Source organism: Schistocerca cancellata, chromosome 3, assembly GCF_023864275.1.
Source record: "Schistocerca cancellata isolate TAMUIC-IGC-003103 chromosome 3, iqSchCanc2.1, whole genome shotgun sequence".
In the NCBI taxonomy this organism is placed as follows: domain Eukaryota; kingdom Metazoa; phylum Arthropoda; class Insecta; order Orthoptera; family Acrididae; genus Schistocerca; species Schistocerca cancellata.
The window spans coordinates 511640998-511660460 of record NC_064628.1 but is presented as its reverse complement, the minus strand read 5'-3'; the positions used below and the strand labels follow the sequence as shown (position 1 = coordinate 511660460).

Genomic DNA, 19463 nt, shown 5'->3' with positions numbered 1-19463 from the left:
GACCTTGGCATATTTAGAGAGGGACTGCTCAACACTACAGATGTGACAACCTTGTGTGCCTAGGCTGTGTGGAAGGGACTTCTCGGTATGGAATGAGTGACAGCTGTCAAAGAGGAGGTATTATTCATGGTTGGTAGGTTTTACATGGATGGAGGTACTGATATAGCCATCCTTGACATAGACATCAACATCGAGGAAGGTGGCTTGATGGCTTGAGAGGAGCAGGTGAAGCAAATTGGGAAGAAGATGATTAGGCTCTGGAAGAATGTGGACAGGGTGTCCTCATCCTTGGTCCAGATCAGTCTGTGACTCAATGTCTCCACTATGAGATGAGTAGCAATCAGTCCTTTCTGTACTGCTGTTATTCCATCCTGGACCTTTGCTTGATTAAATACGTAAGTGATAAGGAGGTACAAAGGATACAAGATTTAGTTACAGAGGTGCCACCACCGGTAGCAGAAATGAATCCAAGCAGGCTAGGCATCGAGTCAAACTGAATTTGGATGACTGATGAATCATTCCATGCTGCTTCAACTCTCTATCGGAGTTCATTAAACACCGTGGTTAATGGGTGTTAGTGTGCCAGTCTCTCAGTAACCCATGAGATGTCTTCAACAGGTGGGAAATCTAGAGAATGTGCTGGTTCGGGCAACCATCCAACACACTGGGTACTAAGGTAAGCCAGGACAGTTAGAGCACTGTGCAGTCTTGCATTACTTTATTGAAATATGACATCATGGCAACCTCAAAGATAGGGCACAGTCATCAGCTTTAACATGTCAGAAAGTAATGCTGCAGTCCACATTACAAGCTACGAGAAACTGAGGTAGCTGTGTTGTGTTCTCAATGGCATCCTATACTATAACACCAGGCATTGGGCCCAGATGATGATGACAAAAGCTATTTGTCAATGGGTACATCCATTGTGATTCTGACCACAGAACGGGGATTGAAAAGGCAATGTGCTGCCACTTCGGTGTCAATGTTATTTTGGGCACACCATTGTTGGTGTGCCTCTTTCAGCTGCTATCTCAAGGAAAGACCCAACAATGGCCGCCGTGCTGGCTGTCTGTGGTGTTCAAAGAGACATCAGCCTGTCCATAGAGATACAACTGTCTTATTGCAAACAACCCCATTACCTCACTTGTAGTGAGGGTGTACGATTCTGAACCAGTGAGCAAACAATATGTCTGCCTTCTCGGCCAATAGTCGCGAGGGGCTAAATGATCCTGCTGGACTTTAAGAATGGCTCTTCTGAAACCACTGATTCCATATTAAGACGACAGTCGTGGAATCCTGACTAATGCGAACAGCCATACTGCATAATGACAAACTATAGTCTCCTTAGGCCTCTATCCTGCCTCCTTAGGGCTCTATTTTGCCATTGTTAAACTCAGACACATGCTAGCAGACATTTACCCTTCTTATAGGAGGCATAACATTATCTTCGCACAACCAACCAACAATGACATCTGATTTCTGAATGAGAAATCCAAAGTATAATCATTCCTTACATACAAAACATAGTTGAAATTACTCCTGCCCACGGCAATCTTAATCATTTGCATGTCTGAGCAAGCACTAAACCTCAAGCAATTGCGATGTATGTTGCATACCATTGCCATAGCTGAGAAATTTTAATGACCAGAAGCGTATAATTGAAAGCTTACCTCGTGTGGTGGAATCCTGCGCATTCGTGCGGCAGGTGTTCCAGGACGGGGGAAAAACTGATTGATGAACAGACTAGGAAACTTGTATTTTTTACATAAATCAACTGTTTCTTGAAAATCATCATCTGTTTCTGTTGGAAAGCCACAAATTATATCTGTTGCAATTGTAACACCAGGAACTCTGAAAATTTATAATAATAAAGGCAAAGTAAGAACATTTTTATTTTTGCACAATGTTATTATATTGTATTGTTACACAAAGTTATATTCCAAACAGCCTTCCACAAAATTTGGAGGTGGGTGACACAATGTATGAAAGCAGAGCAAAAAAAGGCACATAATCTGTTACAAAGTACTCTCCCAGAGCATAAGAACTAAGAACCCCCTGTAGCTTCCTGCTAACATCGTTGTGCAGATGACGTCCTGAAATGTTAGGTAATTCTATGCAAAGAAATGTTTTTTGTATTAAAATTTGTTTAGTACCCTCAGGAACTAAAGAATAATTTAGTGGATGCACTTTATTAATTAGAAAACCTGAAACGTTCATAAAAATACAAAATAAAATGAAAGGCTACTATATGTAAATGCAAACAATAAGTAGGAGAAAGGTAAATAGAAAAAGAAGCTGTGCAAATAAGTATAACAATATTAAACCAGAAATAATCGGAAACAGAAAATACTGACTTGAATCAAGTTTTCAGCAGAGAACTACAATCTTGTGCTGATCTGAATGGGCCATCACTGTGCTATCTTTGTAATCAACTGGTGACTCAAAGTATATTTTCTGACATTCTTAAATATGTAGTAGTGACACTGATTCACAAAAGTAGTGATAAGAAAACTATTTCTTGTTACACACCAGTATCATTCCTTTCTGTTTTTCAGAACTTTGGAGACCTATCTTTGTAACAGAAGGCAGGTCACACCAAAAAACTAAATTCAGAAGGAAGGAACATAAGATGCTCTGTCTCACATGGTTTGGTACTGTGTCTGCTGCTGTGTTTAAAACGATTTTTCAATAACTTTAAATGACAGTTCAAAAACTGAAATGTACATACATTTATCAGACACAGCTCACACGATAGGTTTCACAGTGAATAGCTTAAGTCTTTATCTCACAAAGATTAATGTTTTGTATTTTCAAAGAACCAAAAATAACCTATTGGTACAAGAAGCAGATACTGATGGGCTTGCCCTATATTTAGATTTATTAGGGACCAGACGGATGGCAAGTTTATCTTTTTGTACTGGAATTTATTGGCCATCAGCTTACATTATACAGCCAGTCTACTTACAACATACAGCTATTGATAGGACATAGAGTGTTACAGATAGACAAATACCCTATAACCAGTATAAAACCAAATGTTATATAATGCTTTTGTGTAGATCACTGTCAATGATATGTTGGTCTTAAAATGCAGCAACAATGAATCTGTACATTGCATGGGAAAGTCTATGAGTCTGTGTTGCTAAAAAAAAGCTGTCACATGTGCTTCACATGTTCCTGTAGGACTGTAATACTTCCATGTAGTCTGGGGCACTGAAAGAAGAGGTAATTGGTGTCCATTTCTTCTCCACATAAGCAGAAAGAAGTCTCTATAATGATATTTACATAAATATCTGTATTTAAATTCGAGTCTGACTGTTAGGGAGGTGAGGTGCCTAGGCACTGAACTGATATAAGATTGCATGGGATAGAGGACTGACAGCTGAATTGCTGAATATTTCTTGCCATTGTATCTCACTGTTTCTTCCCATTTCCTTTGCCAATATTCTCTCATGCATCTACATAGGACACATCAGTAATCAGGACTTGAGATTGCAGTCCAGGCAGTAAGTCCTATAACAGCAGTTCCTTTGGCCAAACGGTTGACAGCTTCATTGCCTGTGATCCCATAGTGAGATTCCATCCAAGCGAAATTAACAGAATAACCTCCATAATGCATCAGTTCCAACACTTCAAAAATACTGTACACAATGGGAATTTTTAGTCAAATAGGTTCTAAAACTGTTTAAGTACTGCTGTAGCAGCTAAAGAAGCAATGAGTAGGAAATATGCTGTCATCTGCAAGCAGAAATGAAATGCTTCTAGTATAACAATTTCTCTGGTCATGATACTTCCCTCTGTTGGGAATGTGAATAGCCCAGAATTCTGAAAATGTGGTATGCAGAATGCATTTCCATTAGAGTAATTGGTTTTGGAGATATCAGTATACACACATCAAAAAAAGTTTTGCGTCACCTCCATTCCGAGAGTTCCAGAACCTGTACAGAAAATTGGAATAGAGATCAACATAAACATCATTCCCGCCTTTTTTACTGCTCATGAAAACCACATATTGCATGTTGCACCACCATACAGCGAGACCTTCAGGGGTGGTGGTCTAGACTGCTGTACACACTGGTACTTCTAATATCCAGTAGCACGTCCTCTTGCATTGATGCATGCCTATTTTCATTGTGACATATTATACACAAGTTCATTTATTTATTTATTTATTTATTTATTGTTTCGTGGGACCAAATTATGGAGAAGTCTCCATGGTCATGGAACAAGTCAATACATGAAACTATAACACAATATTAGAAACAGATAACATGAAATATAAAAAAAACATATTCAGGTGACAAGTCGTAAGTTTAAATGAAGAAAATCAACAATGTAACACTGGAATTTGCTTAATTTTTTAGCTCTTCCAGGAGCTCCTCGACAGAATAGAAGGAGTGAGCCATGAGGAAACTCTTCGGTTTAGACTTAAAAGAGTCTGGGCTACTGCTAAGATTTTTGAGTTCTTGTGGTAGCTTATTGAAAATGGATGCAGCAGAATACTGCACTCCTTTCTGCACAAGTGTCAAGGAAGTGCATCCCACATGCAGATTGGATTTCTGCCTATTATTAACTGAGTGAAAGCTGCTAACTCTTGGGAATAAGCTAATATTGCTAACAACAAACGACATTAAAGAAAATATATACTGTCAGGGCAATGTCAGAATTCCCAGACTATTGAATAGGGGTCGACAAGAGGTTCTCGAACTTACACCACATATAGCGCGAACAGCCCGTTTTTGAGCCAAAAATACCCTTTTTGCATCAGAAGAATGACTCCAAAAAATAATACCATACGACATAAGCGTATGAAAATATGCGAAGTAGACTACTTTTCGTGTTGAAGTGTCACTTATTTCAGATACTGTTCTAATGGTAAATAAAGCAGCATTTAGTTTCTGAACAAGATCCTGGACACGGGATTTCCACAACAGCTTACTATCTATCCGAACGCCTAGGAACTTGAACTTTTCCGTCTCGCTTATAATATGCCCATTCTGTCTGATCAAAATATTGGTTCTTGTTGAATTGTGAGTTAGAAAATGTAAAAACTGAGTCTTACTGTGATTTAGCATCAAATTATTTTCCACAAGCCATGAACTTATTTCATGAACTACATTATTTGTTACTGTTTCAATATTACACACAAGATCCTTCACTATCAAGCTGGTGTCATCAGCAAACAGAAATATTTTTGAATCACCTGTAATACCAGAAGGCATATCATTTATATAAATAAGAAACAGCAGTGGCCCCAGCACCGACCCTTGGGGAAAGCCCCACTTAACAGTGCCCCATTGGGACTGAACATCACTACCACTCTCAATATTGTGGAGAATTACCTTCTGATTTCTGTTCTTAAAGTAAGAGGCGAACCAATTGTAAGCTACTCCCCTTACTCCATAATGGTCCAACTTCTGCAGTAATATTTTGTGGTCAACACAGTCAAAAGCCTTCGTTAAATCAAAGAAAACACCTAGTGTTCACAACCTTTTATTTAATCCGTCCAAAACCTCACAGAGAAAAGAGAATATAGCATTTTCAGTTGTTAAACCATTTCTAAAAGCAAACTGAACATTTGACAGCAAATTATGTGAATTTAAATGCTCCAGTAACCTTGTATATACAACCTTCTCGATAACTTTAGCAAACACCGATGGCATAGAAATAGGTCCATAATTGTCAATATTATCCCTGTCTCCCTTTTTATAAAGTGGCTTCACTACCGAGTACTTTAATCGGTCAGGAAACCAACCACTCCTAAAGGAAAAGTTACAGATATGGCTAAGTACTGGGCTAACATACATAGAACAATACTTCAGTATTCTGCTAGATACCCCATCATATCCACGAGAGTTCTTGGTCTTTAGTGATTTAATTATTAACTCAATCTCCCTCTTGTCAGTATCATGGAGGAGCATTTCAGGTAACAGTCTCGGAACACTTTTTTCTAAGAGCGCTATATGATTCCCTGTTGGGACTAGGTTTCTATTTAGTTCACCTGCTATATTCAGAAAGTGATTATTAAATACTGTACATATATGTGACTTATCAGTAAAACGGACATTCCTGCTACGCACTGATTCTATATCCTCGACCTGTCTCTGCAGACCAGCCACTTCCTTTACGACTGACCATATGGTTTTAATTTTATCCTGAGACTTAGCTATTCTATCTGCATACCACATACTTTTTGCCTTCCTAATAACATTTTTAAGCACCTTACAATACTGTTTGTAATGGGCTACTGCACTTAGATTCTGACTGTTTCTAACGTTTTGATATAACTGCCACTTTGTTCTACAAGATATTCTTATCCCTCTAGTCAGCCACACAGGCTGCCTGTTTGTGCTAGTACCCTGTTTTGAACGTTCTAACGGAAAGCAACTTTCAAAGAGCATGAGAAAAGTCTTGAGAAAAGCATTATATTTATCGTCTACTGTATCAGCGCTATAAACATCTTGCCACTCTTGTTCCTTGATAAGGTTTACAAAGGTCTCTACAGCAACTGGATCAGCTTTCCTAAACAGCTGATGACTATATTTAACACGTGTTGCAGCACAAAAATCTTTTAAAGTTAAAATTTGTGCATCATGATCTGAAAGACCATTCACCTTTTTGCTAACAGAATGCCCTTCTAGTAATGAGGAATGAACAAAAATGTTGTCTATGGTTGTTCTACTGTTCCCTTGCACTCTCGTTGGAAAGAATACGGTTTGCATAAGATTATATGAATTAAGGAGGTCTACCAGCATCCTCTTCCTTGCACAATCACTTATACAATTAATATTGAAGTCACCACATATAACTAACTTTTTGTATTTCCTATAAAGTGAACCAAGAACCTCCTCTAGCTGTAGCAAAAATGTTGTGAAATCGGAGTCTGGGGATCTATAAATAACAACAGTTAGAAGTTTAGCTCCATTAAATTTAACCACACCTGCACAACATTCAAACACCTTTTCAGTGCAGTACTTTGAAACATCAATTGACTCAAATGGGATGCCGTTTTTCACATACATGGCTACTCCCCCACACCGCAAAGAGCTCCTTGAAAAGCTGCCAGCCAACCTGTATCCTGGTAAAGGAAGCCTCTGAATTATCTCCTTATTTAAGAAGTGTTCAGATACACCAATAATTTCAGAGTCAACATCTATAAGCAATTCACTAACTTTATCTCTAATACCTTGTATATTTTGATGAAATATACTAATTCCCTCATTACTTGGATACCTAAGCTTTGTCAAAAGTGGTTCCTTTGTTGGAGAGACTTCCCTTAAGCAGGAATACCTATCAGCTGACTTCAATCTAAAAAAGGTGCAGCTCTAACACCCACTACTGCAGGAATTTTCCCATGAGTGATCCCACCAACCCCACCTATGCTGTCACCTATAAGCTTTGCTAACCTCCCCTTCTCATACCTGTTGAGGTGCAGGCCATGTCTAGTGAAACCTGTCCTGCTGATAGACTCCACCGACACCACTGAAATGTGACCAATGCTTTCTGTCATCAGCGCACCCCCAAGTCTCATGTTATTATGCCTGACGGCTGTATTAAGATGAGGCCAATCGTGATGCTGAAACAATCCCACGAAATGCACATTCGTGTGCACATTCGTGTTGCCAGTCTGAGTGGCTATCTTTTCCAGGTCACCATCTATGTCATACTCCCCATCCCTATCAATACTATTACCAGCCCCACCCACTATCACTACCTGATCCTCTTTAGTAAAATCCCTACATAACCCCCCTATGTTAACAGTCACCTGAGCCAATCCTGCATTAGGCTTCACAATGCTGGTGACCTGGTACTCACTCCCCAGCACTTCCTGCAACTGCTGGCCTACACCTCTGCCATGAGAACTACCTAACAGCAGAACCTTCTGGCACTGTTGATCCAGATTGAACCACTCCTCAATGGCGATTCGACACATATCCCTCAGAGTGGTTGGTGGGTCACATCGTCCATAAACAGCCCTTTTCAAACTATCCCAGGTAAGTTCGATAGGATTCCTGTCTGGAGAACATGCTGGCCACTCTAGTCGAGCGCTGTCATTGTCCTGAAGGAAGTCATTCACAAGATGTGCATGATGGGGACCCGAATTATTGTCCATGAAGATGAGTGCCTCACCACTATGCTGCTGACAGCACTATCGATCGGAGGATGGCAATCATGTATCGTACAGCCGTTACGGTGCCTTCCATGACCACCAGTGGCGTATGTCGGCCGCACATAATGCCACCCCAAAACAGCAGGGAACCTCCACCTCACTGCACTTGCTGGACAGTGTGTCTAAGGCGATCAGCCTGACCGAGTTGCCTCCAAACATGTCTCTGAGACAATTGTCTGGTTGAAGGCATATGTGACACTCATTGGTGAAGAGAACGTGATGTCAATCCTGGGCTGTCCATTCAGCATGTTGTTGGGCCCATCTGTACTGCGCTGCATGGTGTCGTGGTTGCAAAGATGGACCTCATCATGGACATTGGGAGTAAAGTTGCACATCATGCAGCCTATTGTGCACAGTTTGAGTTGTAACGTGATGTCCTGTGGCTGCACAATAAGCATTATTCAACATGGTGGCATTGCTGTCACGGTTCATCCGAGTCATAATCCGTAGGTAGCGGTCATCCACTGCAGTAGTAGCCCTTGGGCGACCTGATTGAGACATATCATCGACAATTGTATCTCCTCCATGTCCGAACAACATCGCTTTAATTCACTCTGAGATGCCTGGACACTTCCCATGCTGAGAGCCCTTCCTGGCACACAGTAACAATGCAGATGTGATCGAACTGTGGTACTGACTGTCTAGGCATGGTTGAATTACAGACAACATGAGCCGTCTACCTCCTTTCTGGTGGAATGACTGGAACTGATCGGCTGTCGAACCCCCTCCATCTAATAGGCGCTGCTCATGCATGGTTGTTTACATGTTTGGACGTGTTTAGTGACATTTCCAAATAGTCAAAGGGACTGTGTCTGTGATACAATATCTAAAGTCAACATCTGTCTTCAGGAGTTCTGGAACTAGGGTAATGCAAAACTTTTTTTGATGTGTGTAGACATACATTGCGCCAGGATACTGTCTTAAAAACTGAAACAAAGTTTTATTGTTAACATGAGCCTCAAAGTCAAAGGTAATACCAGTTACTACATTCACTGTAAGTTTCAGTGGGAATGTGACACTAAAATTATTTAGTGTAGGTGCTCTAATGATCTTCCTTGAAATCTCCGGAGTATCTAAATACTCTTGGACTAGGAGAGGAAGATGTCTAGTGATCTGGAAGTGTCCAGTTAAACACTGCATGGTTACATTTGAGGTGATTGATTTCAGATTACTTCCTTTTAAGAAGAAATCTGGAGCAGAGAACCAACCAGTGTAGATGGATTGGAGGTTCATGTGCTTCACCAAGAGTACATTGGTAGGGTGGCACTCAGCACTTCATGTTACCATTCATTTATTTTGTTGATGTACTTGTCAGTTGCAGCTCCATAACAACCACTCCCATAATCAATAATTGGACATACCATTGTATGGTAAAGTGCCAACATTCAAGTCCCACCCGAGTCCTGTCATAGCTCTAATTATGCTGAGAGATATCTCGCATTCCTTAGCCACATATTTTGTGTGCTCCATCCAGGTAAGCGTATGGTCCCAGATATTTGACTACAATCTTTCAAGGAAAGATGTACGAGGCTACATCTATTACCGCTAGCAGATTCAGTCTGTGCCTTGACTAGAATACTGCATTTCATTTAGCTATGGATACATCCAAACTGTTTCTCGTGAGCCGCTGTTGGAATGCAAATATTGGTGGTTATAATTAAACTTTCCCTATTTAGCACATTATGAAATGGAAACTAATTACCGTACAAGTAGCAATCTTGGTACCATTAATGTCAAGGACATTGGGAAGACAAATAAAGTAGAATCAATTCAATTGAAACACTTTTAATGTGCTGCTACGGTACACCATACCATTACAAACTGGTACCACTACCGCTACAAAAGGGGCTAAAATGGCGCACATCAATGTCCAGAAGAGTCTGAAAGCGCAGGATTGCATTCTGCACAGTAGAACGAAGCATGTCCGTAGGTATACTGGCTACATCTCTTGATATGTTGCACTTCAGATCAGCACATGTGTAAATGTTACCCTGGTAAACTCTGTCCTTTAGGCAGCCCCACAAACAGAAATCACAGGGAGTGAGATCAGGTGATTGTGCTAGCCAACATTTGGAAACAACACACTGACAATTCAATCACTTCCAAATGTGTTTCAGAGAAGCAGGTGAACTTCACGAGCAAGGTGTGGTGGTGCCCCATCTTGCATGAAAACTGTTGAGTTCCAATGCATCATCTCCTGTAGGGCAGATATGACAAGCTGGTGAAGCATATCGCAGGAATGCTGGCCAGACACACTGCACATCTGTGGTTGTTGAGTACCAACCTGTTAAAAAAAGAATGGGCCAATGATGGATGTAGCCATGAAGCCACACCATATGGTGCCATGTTCACCATACAGAGGAACGTCATGCACAGTGACTGGAGGTGGAGACCCCACACTCAGCAGTTCTGTGTGTTCACCTCACCCATCAGAGAAAAATGAGGTTTGTCTGTCCATATAACAGCCCTCATCAACATCAACCTTTGCAAGAAAATGGAGAGCAAAGACAACACATCGTTGTGGGTCCCATGGTGCAAGCTGCTGTACTATATGGATCTTGTATGGATACCATTTGAAAATGATTCGAAGCACCTTCTGTAAAGTGATCCATGGGATGTTTAACTGTCGTGACACAGCACACGCACTGCCTGACAATCGGGAATTGCGTGCAGCATTGTCTGCCATAGCAACAGCGATTTTATCAACCCCTTGTGGTGCAACCGGTCATCGGCCTCTTCCCAGAGCAATGCCCAGTTCTCCAGTTGATTCAAACTTCATCATGCTCCAAATAGCAGGTGGAGTAACAGGACTCTTCCATAATCCTTTCAGCCGGCAATATTCTCGAAGTGCAGCTGCAACATTACTGCTGTTTTGATAATAGAGCTCCGTCAATAATAATGGCCTGCTCCTTTTGTCCAAGCTCATGTTGATGTGTCAACAAGTGCACTGCGAATGATCAGATACGTGAGAATATTAATTACAATCACTGATCACGGCAGCCGGTGGCCATAATTGGAACTGGACAGTGATGCTGTGATGCATGGAAATCTTGCATCCCATACTCTCATCATTAATGCTGTCAAGTTTGGTACTCGTATAGTTATCATCTTTCATGTTGTAATGTGTTAAATACAGAAAGTTTAATTAAAACCACACACATGTAAATACATATATCATATGTGTATCGCAAAACTTTCACCATCTACAGGAATATCCTAAGCATGTCAATGGTGTAGCTATAAGGTGGATGAGGTGCCAACACAGATCCTAGTGGCAATTCAATACTCGTAGTTTACAGCCCTATTGTTTGTAAGACTAATGGCAGTCGATTAAAGAGAGAGAGAACAGGTGTTTTTTAAATGTGTTGGGTTTGCCTTGTTCCTTTAGTTTTGTGCTACCACTGGGAGTATTATGTTATCATAGGTGCTGCTTGGATCCTGAAATAAAGCCAACAGATACACATTTCAGTTGAAGTGAGTTGTATGTCACTAACCAGATGTAAGACATTATCTTCAATAGCTTTCAGGAGGGGGTGGGGGAGCGGGGGGAGGGGTGGTTGGGGGGGGGGGGGGGGGGAACAACTTGATTGCTAGGGAACACATCATAGCATTCGAGCCATCTCTCTAACCCAAATCTGACCATGCTTTCCACCTGTTTGTAGAGATGTTACAGTAATGCTATTGGTCAGTCTGATTCCACCAAATCAGGATTCTTCCCTGGTTTGAGTGCAGGTGTCATCCTGCTGTCTTTATGGGCTCAATGTTGAAATGTTCAGAAGACATTTTATTGTAAATATGGAGTAGGTATTGTTGTCCCTCATATTGTAAAAGGTAGTGTTTTGTAGTGAATATTATCTGGACAGGTGGCAGTATTTTTAGCAAAGGAGAAAGCTCTCTCCAGCTCGACCACTGAGAATGGCTGTAGAAGAGCGTGACTGTCATTGGGATTCAGATCCTCTGTACTAAGCGGGTACTTGACTGGGAAGAGGGGATCTGTTTTAATGGTGGGATATCTAGGATTTCTCAAACCTACTTTACGTGTGCTAAATATAAACAGCTCAGTTTGGCATGTTTCGCACTTAGAAGACCTCACATAGTACTAATTTGAAGAAAAGTGTGTTGGCTTATTTGAAATTCTTTTCATTGTTTCTTACATAGCTACCTTCTAGAAAAGCAGATTTTATTCAGCAAAATAAATGTGGGTACATGCTCATCATCTACAACTTCTTTTTCACACATTACAAAGTTAGAAATTATTATACAGAATAGAAGGCGTTGTCAAGGAGAAAGTTTTACAATCTGTTTTCAAATGAATTTCCAAAAATTATCTGATAATGTAGATACAGGGATCAATGAGTCCCATTAGCTGAAAATAAACTGAAGTGCTTGGAGGAAGAAAGTGTTGACCCTCAATTTAACGAGAAATAATTCACTCAAATTATCTGTTGAGGTGTAATATACCACTTAAGTGAAGTGATGAGCTGCATAATGTTTACAGCAATGATGATTGCCAAACATGCAATTAATTTTTATTACTTTATTTACTAACTTTGTACGTATCTACTGCATGAAGATTTTGTGTTATCTGTGCTTGTAACAGAGTGTGGATGGACACAGTGTTTCTTCAAGATGGGCGACATTGGCAGTTTGGTCGCACTTAGTGGCACCTACTGGTTTGGTGACTACTTCATGCAGCTGTGCCCCTGCCCCAGTGACACTCTGTGCTCCGTGGAACAGCGCACACAATGACAACGAACTTCATCATGAAGGAAATGGAAGAGAAGTTAGTCTGCATCGATGTCTTAGAGTTGGATCTGGACTGCCTATCAATTTATATTACTGGGTATAACAGCTGAATCATAATCACAGATGGTTATTGTATGGGATGTTTTGACTTTGAATGAGTGGAAGAACATATGTATATCTTCAAAGAGTGACTTCTGTTACTTAGTAGCTTACTGGAAATAAATAAGCACAATTCCATTTCCAGAACAGGTCAAACTGCACATAGATGGATTCCCTAGAAAGAATATAGTGAGAGGGGAGATGTACTCTGAAAAAGTAAGTCAGTAATTTCAATGAATACACCAACCCGCCTCCACCCACCCAATCCCCAAGCAACCATCAAATACAGCAGGGAACATACCACCTACCACTATTGTTTTTTTCAAATATGCCACCATTAATTACAAGCTGTTCCACTACAATACATTATCTGATATGTAAACTACTATGTCTTATTGTATTTACGTTCTCGTCTTTCTATTTAGCCAAATATTATAACATGCAGTACCAAAAAATGTGCTTTTGTGTGTTAACCCTTTCTTCTGTTGACCCCATTAATTAGCAAGCCTCTATTGTTACAAATGCTGTTAACTGTTGTTCTATGACTACTAACGATGTAATCATATACACTAGTGATACAATTAATAATTAATGCTGTTTGTGTGAGCTGGTTTGGTCAGAATGCATGTAACTTCTTGTTCCACTTTTCTGAAAATATTCTTTCTTGAGATCTAGGTACTTCTCTCGTCCTGAAATTCAATGTTTTCTAATCAAACTGAACATACATATTAACTGTTTGTGTCCTCCACTATACTCAGTTCAATAGTTATGGGAAAAATTGTAGACAAAATTGCTTGAGATATCCATGGAGACCTATTAGCACCTTGAGTCACCTGCAGTACATAACACTTATTGAAGTCAGTACCCTAATTTAAGTACTGAAAAAGACTGACTAAATATCCATTTAGATGTCACCAAGGTTATTGGTGAGTAAGGTGCAAGACATGGGATTTTTAAAATGCACAAAAAAATCATAATAAAAAAATAAATTAAACATGCTGCACAAAATTACATATAACAAATATGCTCTTGTACTGTGTATTAAAAACAAGCTTTATAACACACCTTTCAGAGAGAAAGTCTACAACCTTCTCAAAATCAGCTCTGCAATATTCCCGTTTCATGTCACTTAGTACAGAATCACTTCCTGATTGTACAGGTACATGAAGAAAGCTGTATACTCTTGGATGGTTCAGAATATTTGCTATTTCCTAGGAAACAGATATATACTTATAATATATACACACAAATCATATCGTTCAAGTAGCAACTAAAATGAATGTTATCTAACATTAAGGTACTATATTTTCCTTGTAGTATGCAGCTTTTCATTAATTTTTTTCTTCTCATTTTTAAATCTCTTTCCAATCTCATACCTTGTTGTGATCAAGTTATTAAATACAAATATATTAAACAAACAAAAACTTGTAACACAATATATTCAGAGAAAAATGCATAGTTGTGTACAACTGTTAACATATGTCCCATAAAGCTCCAATATAGCTTTAATAAATTTGCAATGTGGGAATGATGATTTTATTTGAAATCTGGAATCTTATGGACAATGGGGTACTTCTCATTGACTGTGTTCTTTCATCCCCTTTTCTGTTATGTACCACCTGCTAACACAAAGATGTTGCTCTGGTTGAAACACAGAGAGTATTCATTTCTGCCTTTTGCCTTTTTATAGTAATAAATGAATGAAAGAATAAAAATTTACTTTGTGAAAGGAGTAATACAATTATTTTCAATTACCTCCAAATGCTCCAGGATGTAAGGAGGATTTGTCATACCAACACGCATCATACAACCTTGTGGAACGATTTCTACTAATCGCCATAACAGCTCTGGCAGGCTGGATCCAATGTCTCTACCATAAGTGCCAGTATCTTCAGAAGTAAGCCATAGTTCACACACACCTTCACTGAATGACTGCACTGCACGGGCAACAATTTCATCTGGAAAGCAGTGACATAATGCAAAGGTAATAAAATTTTATGAAATGTGTTACCCCTTTAACAGGAATTTTGATATTCAAAGGTGTATGCAACATGAACATGATTTGTTTTAAACCAATTAAGTGAAAAAAGTAGAAGATAGGCTGTTTACAACTGTAAAAATGGAGCAAACTATAATTACATAATATTATTTTCCAAAGTGATGCACTTACTTTGAGATGTGGTAAACATATATTTTATCAGTACTTTTTATTGGTGGCATAGATTTGAATAATCGCAGGCACGTAGAATTTTTATGCAAAGCAACATTCAGAAGGCAATTGAGATCACCATAAATGATTAGGCTAGCTTTTAAGACAAACAAATGACCACGAGGAAAGACTTACGCATCTACATCTACATTTATACTCCGCAAGCCACCCAACGGTGTGTGGCGGAGGGCACTTTACGTGCCACTGTCATTACCTCCCTTTTCTGTTCCAGTTGTGTATGGTTCGTGGGAAGAACGACTGTCTGAAAGCCTTCGTGCGCGCTCGAATCTCTCTAATTTTATATTCGTGATCTCCTCGGGAGGTATAAGTAGGGGGTAGCAATATATTCGATACCTCATCCAGAAACGCACCCTCTCGAAACCTGGAGAGCAAGCTACACCGCGATGCAGAGCACCTCTCTTGCAGAGTCTGCCACTTGAGTTTGCTAAACATATCCGTAACGCTATCATGGTTACCAAATAACCCTGTGACGAAACACGCCACTCTTCTTTGGATCTTCTCTATCTCCTCCGTCAACCCGATCTGGTACGGATCCAACAGTGATGAGCAATACTCAAGTATAGGTCAAACGAGTGTTTTGAAAGCCACCTCCTTTGTTGATGGACTACATTTTCTAAGGACTCTCCCAATGAATCTCAACCTGGTACCCGCCTTACCAACAATTAATTTTATATGATCATTCCACTTCAAATCGTTCCGCACGCATACTCCCAGATATTTTACAGAAGTAACTGCTACCAGTGTTTGTTCCGCTATCATATAATCATACAATAAAGGATCCTTCTTTCTATGTATTCGCAATACATTACATTTGTCTATGTTAAGGGTCAGTTGCCACTACCTGCACCAAGTGCCTATCTGCTGCAGATCTTGCTGCATTTTGCTACAATTTTCTAATGCTGCAACTTCTCTGTATACTACAGCATCATCCGCGAAAAGCCGCATAGAACTTCAGACACTATCTACTAGGTCATTTATATATATTGTGAAAAGCAATGGTCCCATAACACTTTCCTGTGGCACGCAAGAGGTTACTTTAACGTCTGTAGACGTCTCTCCATTGATAACAACATGCTGTGTTCTGTTTGCTAAAAACTCTTCAATCCAGCCACACAGCTGGTCTGATATTCCGTAGGCTCTTACTTTGTTTATCAGGCGACAGTGCGGAACTGTATCGAACGCCTTCCGGAAGTCAAGGAAAATAGCATCTACCTGGGAACCTGCATCTAATATTTTCTGGATCTCATGAACAAATAAAGTGAGTTGGGTCTCACACGATCGCTGTTTCCGGAATCCATGTTGATTCCTACAGAGTAGATTCTGGGTTTCCAAAAACAACATGATACTCGAGCAAAAAACATGTTCTAAAATTCTACAACAGATCGACGTCAGAGATATAGGTCTATAGAAGGGGCTGTTAGAAGGGGAGCAAGTTCTTTTGCGTACTCTGTGTAGAATCGAATTGGTATCCCGTCAGGTCCAGTGGACTTTCCTCTGTTGAGTGATTCCAGTTGCTTTTCTATTGCTTGGACACTTATTTCGATGTCAGACATTTTTTCGTTTGTGCGAGGATTTAGAGAAGGAACTGCAGTGCGGTCTTCCCCTGTGAAACAGATTTGGAAAAAGATGTTTAGTATTTCAGCTTTACGCGTGTCATCCTCTGTTTCAATGCCATCATCATCCCGGAGTGTCTGGATATGCTGTTTCGAGCCACTTACTGATTTAACGTAAGACCAGAACTTCCTAGGATTTTCTGTCAAGTCGGTACATAGAATTTTACTTTCGAATTCACTGAACGCTTCACGCACAGCCCTCCTTATGCTAACTTTGACATAGTTTAGCTTCTGTTTGTGTGAGAGGTTTTGGCTGCGTTTAAACTTGGAGTGAAGCTCTCTTTGCTTTCACAGTAGTTTCCTAACTTTGTAGTTGAACCACGGTGGGTTTTTCCCATCCCTCACAATTTTACTCGGCACGTACCTGTCTAAAACGCATTTTACAATTGCCTTAAACTTTTTCCATAAACACTCAACATTGTCAGTGTCGGAACAGAAATTTTCGTTTTGATCTGTTAGATAGTCTGAAATCTGCCTTCTATTACTCTTGCTAAACAGATAAACCTTCCTCCCTTTTTTTATATTCCTATTAACTTCCATATTCAGGGATGCTGCAACGGATTTATGATCACTGATTCCCTGTTCTGCACTTACAGAGTCGAAAAGTTCGGGTATGTTTGTTATCAGTAGGTCCAAGATGTTATCTCCACGAGTCGGTTCTCTGTTTAATTGCTCAAGGTAATTTTCGGATAGTGCACTCAGTATAATGTCACTCGATGCTCTGTCCCTACCACCCGTCCTAAACATGAGTGTCCCAGTCTATATCTTGTAAATTGAAATCTCCACCTAAGACTATAACACGCTGAGAAAATTTATGTGAAATGTATTCCAAATTTTCTCTCAGTTGTTCTGCCACTAATGCTGCAGAGTCGGAAGGTCGGTAAAAGGAGCCAATTATTAACCTAGCTCAGTTGTTGAGTGTAACCTCCACCCATAATAATTCACAGGAACTATCCACTTCTACTTCACTACAGGATAAACTACTACTAACAGCGACAAACATGCCACCACCGGTTGCATGCAATCTATCCTTTCTAAACACCGTCTGTGCCTTTGTAAAAATTTCGGCAGAATTTATCTCTGGCTTCAGCCAGCTTTCTGTACCTGTAACGATTTCAGCTTTGGTGCTTTCTATCAGCGCTTGAAGTTCCGGTACTTTACCAATGCAGCTTCGACAGTTTACAATTACAATACCGATTGCTGCTTGGTCCCCACATGTCCTGACTTTGCCCCGCACCCTTTGAGGCTGTTGCCCTTTCTGTACTTGCCCGAGGCCATCTAACCTAAAAAACCGCCCAGTCCACGCCACACAACCCCTGCTACCTGTGTAGCCACTTGCTGCGTGTAGTGGACTCCTGACCTATCCAGCGGAACCCGAAACCCCACCTCCCTACGGCGCAAGTCAAGGAATCTGCAGCCCACATGGTCGCAGAACCATCTCAGCCTCTGATTCAGACCCTCCACTCGGCTCTGTACCAAAGGTCCGCAGTCAGTCCTGTTGACGATGCTGCGGATGGTGAGCTCTGCTTTCATCCCGCTAGCGAGACTGGCAGTCTCACCAAATCAGATAGCCGCCGGAAGCCAGAGAGGATTTCCTCCGATCCATAGCGACACACATCATTGGTGCCGACATAAGCGACCACCTGCAGATGGGTGCACCCTGTACCCTTCATGGCATCTGGAAGGACCCTTTCCACATCTGGAATGACTCCCCCCGATATGCACATGGAGTGCACATTGCTGCCATATCCCTAAGGGGCCCCATTACGCGCCTGACTTTGGAGCTCCCAACTACCAGTAAGCCCAACCTTTGCGACCGGCCGGATCTTGCAGACTGAGGTGCAACCTCTGGAACAGTACAAGCAGCCATGTCCGGCCGAAGATCAGTATCAGCCTGAGACAGAGCCCGAAACCGGTTCGTCAGACAAACTGGAGAGGCCTTCCGTTCAGCCCTCCGGAATGTCTTTCGCCCCCTGCCACACCTCGAGACGACCTCCTACTCTACCACAGGTGAGGGATCAGCTTCAATGTGGGCAGTATCCCGAGCAGCCACAGTTGTAGTCCGATCGGGGGATGCGTGGAATGAGCTGGCCGTCCCCGTCAAACCCCCATCCGGACCCCCACAGTGATGCCCATTGGCAACAGCCTCAAGCTGTGTGACCGAAGCCAACACTGCCTGAAGCTGGGAGCAAAGCAATGCTCACTGAACACTGTTGGTATGATTATACAAACTATTTTGCATTGAGGATTTCCGTTTCCCTTTTAGCTCTTTTCACCAGACAATTCTTACACTGTGCATCAGACAACTCAAAATAGCAAATCCATCTTCAAGGTGAGTGATGTGATTTTATACAAGACAAAAATGCATGTTCAGTTATCCCGATTACCTGTAACTTCATCATGCATTTGGAATACGTTACAGACAAAAGCCTCAGGCCACGGGCTGATGCCCACAAAACAAAATTCACCAATACTGGCTGTGAACACCTACACTGAATGAAAAATAAAATCTGCCCTGACAGCATGTGAGAAGCAAGGAATATAATATATCTACCTCAATTTGTTGAATCATACGTACAACAAGGCTACCAGCTTCCATTCCAGA

The 19463-nt window shown here is 40.8% G+C and overlaps 1 protein-coding gene across 2 annotated transcripts in view; it reads right to left on the bottom strand.

The window, feature by feature from the left end:
• The window catches only part of LOC126175305 (threonylcarbamoyladenosine tRNA methylthiotransferase), a 140073-nt gene that overhangs the window by 8640 nt on the left and 111970 nt on the right, over nucleotides 1-19463 (bottom strand). For both annotated transcript variants that reach the window (XM_049922006.1, XM_049922007.1), the window contains 3 exons: nucleotides 14771-14973; nucleotides 14081-14226; nucleotides 1671-1851 (listed from right to left, as the gene is read on the bottom strand). In XM_049922006.1, coding sequence (XP_049777963.1) covers nucleotides 1671-1851; nucleotides 14081-14226; nucleotides 14771-14973 — 530 coding nt within the window. The remainder of the gene's footprint in view (nucleotides 1-1670; nucleotides 1852-14080; nucleotides 14227-14770; nucleotides 14974-19463) is intronic.